The following is a 13508-nucleotide window of genomic DNA, read 5'->3' on the forward strand; positions in this document are numbered from 1 at the left end:
AGGACTGATGGGGAACAACCCCAGGACAGCACCTGTCCTGGTAACTGTTATAATGACCTTTCCCTATGTTAAGTTTTAGTCTAGTAGTTTCCACTTTGCAATTGCAAAGCACAGATCATTGAAACAAATTATTAATGTTAATCAGTAAGTCAGCATACAAGAATGCAAAGAATCAAGTCTCTCCTTGTATACTAAATGAAAAGATTTCTTCCAGATTCTTGCTTTGATCATTAGACTCTTTAAAATAAGCAAACATTACTTAGTTGCTAAGCCACAGACTGAAGTTCATTAGTGTGTTAGCACAAATATTGGAAAAAGAGTATTAAACCAATATTAGATAGAGGACCTGTGCGTAGGCTGGAAGTAATGCAATGAACGTGACACCAGAACATTTTGAAAGATTGCTCACAGTGATTAAAACCATTTCTGTTTGCAGAAACCCGCCCCACTCAGCAAGAAAAATTGCAAACCCTGAATAGATCTGTTTTTCTGCTACTTGTATCTGTAAGACTTTACTGAAAGTACAATAGATTTAATAGTTTTATAAATATTTTTGTGTATATTATTTATTTTAAATGTTGATCAGATGTATTGATGTGGCTTTTTTTTTTTTTCCTATGGTGATCCTTAAAACTGGTTTTCATTAGAATGCTTTTAACCACAGGTTGAAAGCCAGAATGCCATTTTATTTAAGTAGCCTGTTTGGGAACCCAACTCAAAATCTTAACAAATCAGTTTTGTATTCATAGATATTTCACGTTCAAGGCACAAGTCTGCAATGTTTTAACATAGTGCCTTTTTGCAGAGGCTGTTGAACTTTACATGCTAGTTTGGAATTTTTTGATGTTCAGTTTATTATCTTAAGCAAATGAACTAACAGTTCATGCTTTTGCATTCTTCACAGATCTTCAATACAGTGAGAGAAGAAGAAGAAACAGAAGATATTTTTGAATATTTTCCTCATCTTCTGAGAAAGCTCCCAACGTTTGATACAGACTGTATATGCAAAGGTGATGGTTTTTGTGTAAAACCATGTGTAACAGGTGCTTGCTGTCAATATCGTGCTACTTCACAGAGGACTGCCCTCTCTAACTATATAACTGGTGCTTTACTAGAAGCAACTACATCATTAGGAGCAAGAAGCGGTCTTTTAAGTATCTTCGGAGGATCAACTGGAAGAACGATGCTTAAAGGTAATGAAGATTTAATTTTTTGAACCTTGTCCACTTTTAAGTATAGGGGGTATTGCCAAATATATAATTCTGTATAATATTCTGTAGTTTTTATACCCATATATGAAATTAATAGATAAAAAAGGTATTCATGTTTTCAAAGATTTTCCTTTGCAATCATTAGGTGTCATAATGACTAGCTATGTTAGTTTAATAAAGTAAAAATGCATGCAAAACTGAAAAGATTCTTACTACAAAACAGACACCTTTTCAGTTTTCTTTAGAAACATTCCTGTCTGCATCCAAAGTTAATGCCTAAGCTGCTGCTGTTAGGGTGTTCCTTTGTGTAATATTTCTCATTTACCAAGTGCTCCTGCTGATGGGCTGACTTGGTTCAGGACTTGAGAAAGGAGTATGCACTCTACTTGATTACTATTGTTGTCGTTATACAACTAGTTGTCAGCATAGCACTGTGTGGTAAGTATGTGTGATTCATTACTACTTTATTGTTGGTCTTCTCCCAGATCTATCATCTTTCTAGTATTCGATCATTTCAGATAACTTGAGTATTGTCTATGTGGAAAATGCCTATTGGAGGATGGATGTTACTAACTTTCCATGCTGATTGTCTTTGTATGCAATAAGAATACTATTGTGTGATTTAGTTTGGTCAGTTAGACAGGACAAAGGCATTCTTGGTACAAATTCATTGCATTAAAACAGGGTTTTGTGCTGGATAGTAACTGTGTTTTAAATTAATTTTTAATTAATGCGGAGAATATTTCCTGAGGTACTCAAGCATTTGGGGATTTATCATCATCTGATATACTGTAACAAAAGGATGTAGTATCCCAGTTGTACAGCTGCAAAATTGAGGCATGTGGATATTATGGCTTGCCCAAAATTTTACAGGAATATGACAAAATAAGTACAGAATTCTCAGTGCAGTCCTTTAACTGGTGCAGATTCTAACCTCATTGTTACAGACAACTAATGATACAGTTTATGCTCAGATCAGCTTGTCTTATTTTTATCCCAAAGAGTGGCCCTTTCTAGTTTTAATTAGTCTCTCTTTAGGTGAATCAAATAGCAAAGAGAGGCACTAAAATGGTGTAAGAACAACAGGTACAGGTGGCTAACTGTAGCATCTGAGTGAATTTCAGTAGTACGTTGAGCAGTGTTACTAAGTTTCACATACTGTCATCGTCTGTGAGAGACAGAGATATGTACAGTACAGTGTCCTATTTTGGTAGGGTTTTTCCTTTTTATTTTGTTTGGTTTTTATTTGTTCTGAGGAGCACTTTAGAAAAATAAACATGTACATTCTTGTGACAGCTCTGTAAAGCAAGGTTAAAAGAACCAAGTCATTTACTTCATGATGCAGTGTGGTGGACCTTCTTCCTATGGAGTGGGAGAAGAGAGCACAGGGTTTTGATGTCCTAGACCTGATCGAGACTCTAAGGATGCTCTGTCCCCTGAGTGCAAATGTCAGCCTCCCATGGGGCATGTTGCTGCAGTGCCCAAAAAGCCCAGCTGGTGACTGTCACTGTAGAGTTGCACGCTCTGACTGAGTTCTGAAATGGGAAGTAGCAGCAGTAATTAGCTGACTGACATGCTAATATGGCTGTGTCTTTTTATAGTGCCTGAGCTAGTGACTGCATGTGTGCTCTGTGTACCAGCACACTTTGCACTAGTTTGGGGATATCTGTGGTGCTCATATTATATGGTGTAAGCTTCTGCTGTATTCTGAGCCCAAGGACATGAGACCTTAAAGAAAAGGCCAAGATCTTAAACTTGATTTGCAATTCCATAGGCAACCTGTGTAGATAGTAGAGAATTGATTTACTGTAGTGGTGTATGTCTGGTTTACTGTGGTGGTCTCTGTTGAGGAAGAGATGTGCTGCAGCTTAGGGATATTGAAGTTTTCTGGATGTGGAAGGTTCGTGTTCAGGTATATCACAGTGATTTAATATATCTGAGAAATGAAAAAGGTATCAGTAACAGAGTTCTCTCTAAAAACATTTACAGAGTATTACTTGGCGAGGTTATTAACTGAGACATTAGCATTAGCAAGGAACCCAACAGTATTCCAAATTCAGAGCTGCGGTTATCATTTGTGGGTGTGTACGTTTTAAGAAAGAAAATTGTCTTGTTCGTGCAGATTGATAAAGTTTTTCATCTGTCCAACATCCTCTCTTACTGTTGGATTTAACTTCAACCATAAGCTAATCTCATCTAAACCTGAGACCTTCTAATTGACTTTGATAAGAACTCTGTTGTTAAATGCAATGGAGGATTAATCACAGGGTACAGCATGTCATGGGAACGCTTCACTTGGTAGTTGTTTGGAGGTGTTGAAAAGGGAATGTATTGATCCTGGTGTGGTTTAATACTTGTGGTTTAACCCTGGTAGGCAGCTAAGCACCACGCTGCTGCTCACTTATTCCCCTCTGGTGGGATGGGGAGAGAATCAGAAGGGTAAAAATGAGAAAATTAATGGATTGAGGTGAAGACAGCTTATTAGGTAAAGCAAAAGCCGCACACACAGGAAAAGCAAAACAGGGAATTCATTCACCACTTGCCATGGGCAGGCAGGTGTTCAGCCATCTCCAGGAAAGCAGGGCTCCATCACACGTAATGGCTACTTGGGAAGACAAACACCATCACTCTGAACATCTGCCCCTTCCTCCTCTTTCCCCTGCTTTTATTGCTGAGTGTGACGTCATATGGTATGGAATATCCCTTTGGTCAGCTGGGGTCAGCTGTCCCGGCTGTGTCCCCTCCCAGCTCCTTGTGCACCCCCCAGCTAGTCGCTTGTGGGTGGCGTGAGAAGCAGAAAAGGACTCTGTGTAAGCACTGCTCAGCAATAATGAAAACATCCCTGTGTTATCAACAATGTTTTGGTCACAGATCCAAAACATAGCACCATGTGAGCTGCTATGAAGAAAATTAACTCTGACCCAGCCAAAAGCGGTACAACAGTGAAGGTGATCTTTGTAGCCCTCCAGAAAGAGTTCAGACTGTTGTGCATTTCATCAGGGCTCTACCAACCTTTCTCAGACAAGATAGCAGTGTGTCTAAGATTATCGTGTGTTGGAGAGAGACCAGGGAGATGAAAAGAAATGTTTGCTTTGACAGGTTGTGAGTACCTATATAGTAATTTCAGTGCTGTGCACTGCCCTGAATTAGTATCAGAATGGAGGGAAGACCCCTTTCTGATTTTGTTTCTACTGTTTTTGATCAAGAATAGCAAGTGTTTCTTATTACTGTGTTTCACGAGCTGTGACAGGGCAGGTTTTCAAGTGTTGGCTTGCTTCCACAAAAACTTCAAACATAGGTTCTCAGGTCTTTGTAGTTAATTTATTTAGTTTTTAATATTTGTAATAGAACCTGTCTTAGAGTTTTTCCTTTAAAATTGTACTTGAACAAGACTTGCTGTATTGCGTGTTACTACTTACAGTGTTAGACAATGAGAAATACTCTTGCGTATTCGAGTAAAAGTTTACACATCTAAGGCTCTGAACTGGTGGTAAATGGCAATGCCATCATCAACTTTTATCACCTCTTTCTTCTTTCTGGGTTCTTGTTCCTAGAAACTGATTTCACTTCAAAAATCCTGTAGAAGAGGGGAACAATTTGGGGCAAAGTTACCTTGGCCTAATGTTGCCCCTGACTGCTTCATTTTGTCAGATTGTGTCCTGGGTTAGAGATCTCTAAATTGCCTTAGATATTTGTATATGTATTGTGCATTTCAGTTCAATGAGTTAATAGGACTTCATCAAAATGTTTACCTATAACATAGGCAAAATACAACTGTGTTTAAAACATGCTTTGATTAATATTTTAGGTTATTAATGCTTATATACATTGTCATGCATTTTAATTAAATATATCATTACCTTTGTGCAGGCATTATGCAAATATATTCTTAAGTGTAAGAAGATTCTATTTTTATGATTGAAAGATATAGATTATCTGGGTAATTCTAGTTTTATTCTGTAAAACGTTTGGGAGTAGGAGGGTTGTATATGTGTCTTACTCTAAAATTACCAGTGACAAATGATTTGAAGAAAAAAAGTCTTTTGATAATGTATATGAAACAAGATTTAGTTTATGAGTTATCTTGCAAATAAACATAAAATTGTAGGCTTCAGTTTACTGGCTTTTAAGATTATTTTTTTTTAAAAAAAGTATAGTTCTTTCTCTTCCAAATTAGGAAAAGCTTGGTCAAACGTTTTGTTCAGGGTTGGGGAATATCGTCTACTGAGCATGTTCTTTTGAAAGTTCTCTTGTGCTGTCACAGAAACATGACATGCTGGTGGAAGTAGAAACTAACAAATGTATGACTGTACTGAAAGGAAAAGTTGAGTAATCCACCTATGCAGTTTTTTCAGTGAGGGTAATAGCTCTCTTGAGAAAAATTTCCGTCTGAACCTGAAAGGTAGGGGTTTTGTTCTACTTGTAAAAATAATTATCATAAGTTAGCTAATCTTTAGTGTTTTGTTATGGAGGTTTTTGTTTATAGGCTCAGTGTAGTAATGTCATTAAATGCATGACTGTAAACTGTAGAATATCACTTAATGAGCATGTGGCTGGGCAGCAGGTATAGAGCCTGGTTGTTTACCCTTATGCCTTTTGGCTTTGCGGGAACTGCATTTTTGGTGGGTTTTTTGTTGTTTTTTTTTAAACTCATCGGTACCCAGAATTGCACCAAAGTGCTTCACTCACACAAGCTTTTTACTTATTTTTTTCTGGAATGCCAAAAATACACAAAGGTGTCCCTATTTTTTGTCTAGAGCATAACGACTTACTGTTATACCTTATTGAAACCAGTTAAAACAGCCAGCAGAACACAAAGCTCTTTTCTTACCCTCTCAGGTAGTCCCTGAAGCCCTCACAGTAGCACATGGAACCTGGTGTATGGACCTTTACTATTCAGACTGGGAATAGATGCTTTTTACAGAGGTGAGAGGCTCTTGGGGAAAGTGCTCAAAACCCTTCCTTTTTTCTTACCAATAAAAACAATAATCTAGTTTATGCATCTGTCTTGATCACTGGTACACCGGTATGAGGGAGAATTAAGGTTTTCTGGTAAGAAAGTCACAAGCCATTTAGAAAGTTACAGCTCAGACCAATAACTTAAGTTCTGTCTGAAAACAGTAGAAAACTGATGCACAAGGGACATAGAGTATGTGGACTGCTGAATTCCGCACTTCCTGATTTCTGAATTGCTGTAAGGGGCAGCCCACATACAGATTGTGTTGCAATATATCCTGTCTTGTGCCAAAGTCATGTAACATGGTATCAAGGTGTATGTCAAGTAGATGTGTATCTTCCACCAGGTAAAACCATTCCTCGGCTTTGCTACAAGTTAAGCTTCAGTACAGAGGTGAAACTGTGGATACAATTTAGATAATTGTCAACTCTAGAGTAATTATTACTGCACTTGGAATGATTTTCAAGACAGTTCTTAAAAAAGCTTCAAAAGTGGAAGTGAATTTGTTTATTAAAACCAAGTCTGTACCAGCTAGTCTTGAAAAGATCTCAAGGGCTATCAGACTTATGTTTGGAGGACCTCTTCTGTACAAGACAACATTCCACTATGTTTTCTTCAAAATGTTTGCAATTCCTGGAGATAAAGTTCAGCACTCTCTTGCATAATCTGTTGAAAGAGGAGTCCATTACTTTAATGGGGTGTGTCCTTCATGATTTAAAAGGAAGACTTCTCAAAACCTTTACATGCTCTGTAGTTAAGGATTTTATGTAATATCTCCCCCCGCAAACACAGAGTCCCTGATGCTGGGATGGGCTCCTGGTTTTGTGTCTCCTAGCACTAGGCACACTGCGAGTTCTTCGTGTTCAGTCCTTCAGGAGTTATTTAGTGACCTGAACCTTACAGTCACAAGTAGTCTAATACTTGTGGAAATACTGTTCTAAGGTTTTGTTCGGTAGCTAAGAACACTAAATGCTCTGAGTCCCCAGGGCTAGGATGGTCTTGCAGAGAGATCAGCTGCCTGTGTTGTTAGTTCCAGAGAAGGCTTCCAAATATACCAGACCTCCAAAGCCCGAATTCCCAGTCACGTGGATCTGGGATTGAGAGTCTTTAAAAGACTCATGTCTGGGGTCTGGAGCAGTGAGCCTGCAAGCCCTGCTCTCAGATGGCTCACGGGGCTGTCAGGCTCCCAACTGAGGAGCTGTGACTCTGGTCCTGGTAACACAGGGACAGTCTGAGAGTGGACTCCCGGGAACCACAGATGCCTGGAGTTCCCACAGCTGGTCCGTGACGTTCACATCCTTGTCAGCATCTTTGTTACTACAGAGAACATAATTTTCACGTATGAACACTGAAGACATTTCAACTGCTGCACAGTTTTAGCACCTTTGTATGTAACTCAGAATTTCTGGTTAGTAAGAAGTTATGAAAACGTCTTTCAATGGGATTTGGATTGAAACCAGATTTCTTACCCCGGAAAGGAAATCCTGCTTTGCAGCCTGTTGTGTTTCTCACAAATTGATTGTTACAGAAGTTTGTTCATAGTTGTGAACGGGCCAGAATTTTCACTGGAATCATATTTGAAGACTCAGTTGTTGTCACAGTTCATGTGGTGTTGACATTTTTATGCAGAAAGTGAAAAAAGTTTGGCATCTTTTTTAATCTTAAAGAAGGAACTAGAGTATGTGAAAATGTTTGTACTTTGTTGATAGCTGTATCCAGAGTCATTGTTGGAAAGAAACTTGTACCCTTCCTTCCCCATCCCCCTGCCCTCACCTGCCCCCCTCACACGGATAACTTCTATAGCTTTGTAATCTAAAAAAAAAAACAAAAGGGAAGTAAAAAGAGGTGTCTGAGGATGGAGCAGACTGCAAACATTTTGTATCAGTGTTCTTTTTCACTTTAGTGTCTTTCAAAGCTGTTCAAGTCTGATGCCGCTTTCTTAATTGATATAAATCAGACTTCAGCCTTGATCACTGTTGTTCATCTTCCAGAGAAAGCTCACTCAGAGCTTGTTAAATAGCAGCAATTTTTGACCAAGAACAGAAGGAAACTGACTTGCTGTGAACATGGAGGCAGACTGTATTGATCTTAAGAAAACAAACTTCATTCATCCCTAAGTATTCAGAAATTACCCTTTTTCTGTAATCAGACTTTGCCATCAGCAAAGATTAGGTAGCAAACAGGACCCAAGTCTCAGTGGCTTTTCCTACTGCTGTTTTTTGTACCCTTTGCACAAGGCTTCTAGTTACAATATTAGGAAAATTCCAGGATCCCTGAAGCTGGGACAGTTATCTGGCGGCTATATGTCAGAGTCATGGCTGAAGCTTTATGTACACAGCTTTAGGAAGGCAAACGTGATTGAGCTGGTCTGTGCGTGTTTGGGCCTAAAGGTTAAGACCATCTAGAGTGAGCAATAAGCCGAATGAGCTGAGATTAAGACTTGAAAAGATGAAATGTGCCCAGGCTGAGAATCTAAGGTAAGAAGATGGGTCAAGCAATGCACTGTAGGCAGGGAAATCAAATCCAGGATATAGGTCAGACAGGCTATAAGTAGATAATGTGGCCTGAAAGCAAGGGTGTGAGTCAGGAAACCAAGAATTTCATGCTACTCTGTTGGCCCCAGGATGTAGGTCAGGAAGACCAGGAACCAAGTGTGTGGTCACCGAGTTAGGGGCAGAATTAAGAGTGACATGGCAGGAAGCACAGATCAAGGCTGAGATGGCAGAAAGGAGGAGAAAGATTTGGGAAGACAGCTGTAGCCAAGGGACACCTACGACTGGCTGGAGCTGACTATGATGGTTGTCTCTGTAAACTGGCAGAACAGAAAGATTACTGAAGTCATCTCCCAGACTTGTCACTGTCTGATCAGGCCTGGTTACAGCCAGGTTGGTCCCAGCAAGGGTAGTAGGAAAAGGACTTAAGGAAGATCCTTGCCAACATTAATTTAACAAAAACTTCCTTTAATCCAGCATGTTTAATACATTGTAGGCACAAAAAATAAAGCTCTGCCAGCATAGCTTGTCTCATCCTTATAGTCCTCTTTCTGGGCCAGTAAGGTATATTACTGTGAGATTAAAAGATACATAATTGATCCAGGCAGTAGATTGAAGTTAACTACTGCAAGTAATCTAAGTAAAAAAAAAAAAAAAAAAAATCTGTAAAATTTCTCCTTTGGACAGAACAGGTATCATACCCATGGTTCAGGAAGATATGTGTTTGTAAGGATCTGGATATCCTAACCACTGTATAGAGCTAAGCAATTAAGAAACAGAACTGAGTTTCAGATGGTTTTGTGTAGATTTTAGTTCCAATAATATTATGTGGCAGTTTGGTACACTGATGATGATCCTTTAACTTGTATAGCTGAGTCTCTGCTTACAGCAGTATTTTTGTTGGTAGTCCATAGCTGTTCTTTCCACCAGCAGAAAAGGATTTAAATTCATAGAATGAGTCTGACTGTGCTATTAGAGCTTTGTTGTGAGGAAGGGAATGAAGGACATTCTAATGTCTGTGGATGAAGGCTGAGAGAGCAGAAGTTTGTGCAATGTGATGTTAGTTTTAAAATCAAACTTATTTTTTTGTGAGGAGTAATTAGCCTTCAGAAAAAATGAAATGGGATTCTAAGGCCAGATAGTTAATCCCTGAACTGTGTATTGTTATTTATTATTTTAAAGGTCTGAACATTTGTTTGAATGGACCTTGTAAAAGTAGTGTCCATGGGAACTTTTAAAGTGTAGAATGGAACTTTTTTCGGTATGTTTATGTTAGCATGTCAATCACAAGCAAAAAAACCCCAAGGACCTCAAGCCTCAAGATGACTCAAGAGTCATCTCTAAAGATTCCCTTGAAGTTTTGTTTCTAGGAAACAAATTAGAAGGAAAATCAACTTTTGTGGGATAATGTTTTATTTATATCAAGACACATTTTTTATTTTTTTTTAAATTCTACAGTTTTCTTTGTAGAGTCAAGAACATTCTGATTTTTTTAATTTAGGTTTTCAGATATTTGCTTTTATAATTAATGGAAAATTCTTTAGTATTGACCCTATAATGATGAGAAATGTTTAATCTGATGGGTTATTTTGTATTTTTGTAGGGAGATAGCATTAATAAAATTGATGTTTATAAATAAAAATTTAAAAATTTTATACACTATCGCCATGGAGGTCCTTACATTATCATAGTTAACATGAATTCTTCAGAAATCCAAGCGTACTAGTTTTTAGCTGGAAGTTGGAAATATTAGCTTGTCATTCTTCCAATTAAGAAAGAATATGCTGGTATTGTAAATGAAAAAATAATGGTGCGTTGGCGGGGTTCCACGATCGTTCCTCCAGTAGAGGTTTTTCAGACAAGACGTATATTCACCGTATAAACAAAGTGACTGTAAGTGTACTGCTCGCATTCCAGTTCTGCACGGATCGCGCTCTCAGACTTCCTGGGGAAATGGAGAAAGGTTTCTTGTGGCAGTGAATTGTTTTTCAGTCTTGTGTACTCTAGCAAATTTCATAACTAACTTTTCACTGATGTAGTCCTGCTGCTTGTAAAAGTGATGTAAACTGTGTGTAGACAAGGCTAAGGTTAGAATGAAGAAAAGAAGTGATAAAAATGCCAGAGCCTGATATTAACGGCTGCTGAGATCAAGGCAGAGTTTTGGTGTCTATGTAGTTTACTAACACAGATGCCGCCTGAAAGGCTATGCTGTCTTTTTAAGTCCCTCTATTTGTAATTTCTTTACACTTAATCACACTTCTGGAAGCCTTGGGGAGGTTTTCTTCTTCTTTGCCTCTCAAAGAAACTTTTTTGGATTGCTGTCTAAGTCATAGCCCTTTGTCCCATTGAAGCTAATGCTATTGCCTTTTTTTAGAGACTCTAGTGCGGAGTGCATAATAGCTGTAAAGGTAGGGCATTCGCTAATAAAGAAACCCGTGTTGCGGTTTTTGTAATGCTTCAGCTGAAGTTTCCTAAAACAAAACTTACTCCGTTTATTGCTTTTGGCCTGTTTAAACAACACTGATATAAATATAACTTGTACAAAAGCTTGGGTGTAGGCTAACTTACTTCTTAATATATTTAAAGACAAAAATCCAGCAGAATTTAAATCGCTCTTGTTTATAACTCTGCTGTCAAAATCAAATGCTTTTAGTCTTAGCAGGATGTATGCTCGTCCTTAATTTCTAAACTTCCTTCTATTTGAATCCCAGTGTTTCAACTTTTATCAGGGGAGGTGGGTAACCTGACCTTTCAGTGAGCCAGCCAAATGCATGTCTTCTTCATGGCTTACACAAGGCATGTCAGTTATGCATTTTGCCACAGTTTGTAGCTTTAAACTGAGCAGCTGTTGCCTGACTGTTAGTTTGGACAAGTGCAGCGCGCAGACTTTCTGTGGTATTGGAAGTACCTGCTCTTCTGGCATTTTAGGAGGAATCTAAAATTCAATGGAAGACACGTTTGCTGGTAAGATTTGCATTTCTATGGCCCATAGTACACGGTTCTGATTATATATAGGTAATTAAAACAAGGCAGTAGTTTCATTTCCAGAGTTAGAAGTAGATTGGGTAGGGGGTTTCTAATCTAATGTTGGATCTATAATGTCTACATTTAATAACAATGCTTTAAGGACACTTAAAACTGTTGCTAGGTGGAAAATGAAGTAGGGATTTAATATAAACAATGGGATTTTTAAGTCCTCCTTCAGTCTTAAGTGTGTATTTTGTATTTCAACTTGTTCGAAATTGAATGTAATATAAATATTTGTAAGTAATTTAGGTATACTTTGCATTTATTCGGTTCACACTGCAACTATCTTGATATCAAATTATGTTGTGGGGCTTTCCTTTGCTTCTCATTCTACAAAAATAAGTGACTGTTACGAAAAATGCTGGACAAAATATGAATGTCAGATATAGTAAAAGTTTTTCAAAGTACTAGAACCAGGTAATTATTTTCTTACCTAAAGTTTATAAATGACTCAAATGTTACAAGTTAGTAACATATTTTTGAATGTAAATCCACTTCTGCTCTTTTTCTTTAGCAAACTTTTGTTCATGGCTCTTTAATATACAGGTTTATAACTAGTAACCAATTTGTGTATTGTGGATGCTTAAGTCAGTTGATTATTTTTCCCTTTCTGAATGGTATGAGTGCATAGCAGCACGTAAAAGAACTGTTTTGCTACTAATTGATCATAAAGAAACACCTATATTTACATGTTTTTTAAAACTAGTATTTGTAACTTGAATGAATGTTCATAATATTTTCATCTGTGAAAGGAATGTCTTTTATGTGCTAACCCTCCCATTTCCCTAATCGGACTGTTAGCTAAAGGCTATGACAAACAGTCACCGTTCAAAGAGGTAATATCCCATTGCAATAGAAAAGTTGTATTGGTTGTCAACACCTTTATTTTCACCTCATTGATCTAAACAGCACAGCAAAAAAAAGTCCCGATATCAAATGTATCTGTATTAAATGCAAAATAATGGTGGTTTTAATTCCTATATTCAGTCAGTGATAACCAGTCTGAGATACCTAGTAGGATTACAAGAAATGGACAGGAAAATGATGTTAGTTAATTTCAGAGATGTTAAAATTATAAATTCAGCTCAGACCCTGTCTTTGATAGGCTGATTTGTGATGGTTTTAGCTTTGACGCAGAATGATGTGAGCATTTTCTAAAAAATAAGGTGATATGAGAAATTTTTTTAGTGCATAACTTGTAGCTTTTATTTAAGAGGCTTCATATTGAAATAGTTTTCTGATGTTTAAGTATTCATTTTGGAAATAAAATACAATAAAAGAACTAGAAATACAATTTGATGCAAAAAGTACCTTTAATTGCTGATTGCAATTAATTTTAAGGGCTTTGCAGAATTCTACAGCAAATAAATATTTTTATCCTTCATTTCCCATGGACTTGGTACAACAGATTTCATGCACATTTTCAGCTTTCTTTATAAAGTGTTCAGATCTTCTGGAAAGGGGATAGAGCTGATGCTGGTGCATTAGATCTCCTCTCTTCCCTCTGCCACTGCTCCCCGGTCACCATTTCGATTTCTCTTTCCTCTAATATTTTGGAGTAAAGCACAGATACAAACCTTTTGACTTAACCATATTGCCACAGGTGGAAGTGATATCTTCTGAGAGCCTTTTTCTTTGGGGTGAGGGGGTAAAGAAATCTCAGTCTGGAAAACCTATAGTTTTGAATGCCTTTTAATGTTACTGTTAGGTTTGGAGAAGATTTGATCTGAAGTTGTTCACCTGTATTTGCTTGTTCAGAATTAAATTGCAAAGCTCTGCAAAGAAATTGAACAAAGATTTCTTTAACATGGATATTTTCGT

The 13508-nt window shown here is 37.6% G+C and overlaps 1 protein-coding gene across 3 annotated transcripts in view; it reads left to right on the plus strand.

The window, feature by feature from the left end:
* PLCE1 (phospholipase C epsilon 1) overlaps positions 1-13508 on the plus strand; it is a 161125-nt gene that overhangs the window by 70487 nt on the left and 77130 nt on the right. For all 3 annotated transcript variants that reach the window (XM_075758259.1, XM_075758262.1, XM_075758261.1), the window contains exon 3: positions 905-1193. In XM_075758259.1, coding sequence (XP_075614374.1) covers positions 905-1193 — 289 coding nt within the window. The remainder of the gene's footprint in view (positions 1-904; positions 1194-13508) is intronic.

The sequence above is a fragment of the Balearica regulorum genome, chromosome 7 (genome assembly GCF_011004875.1).
Source record: "Balearica regulorum gibbericeps isolate bBalReg1 chromosome 7, bBalReg1.pri, whole genome shotgun sequence".
Lineage (NCBI taxonomy): Eukaryota > Metazoa > Chordata > Aves > Gruiformes > Gruidae > Balearica > Balearica regulorum.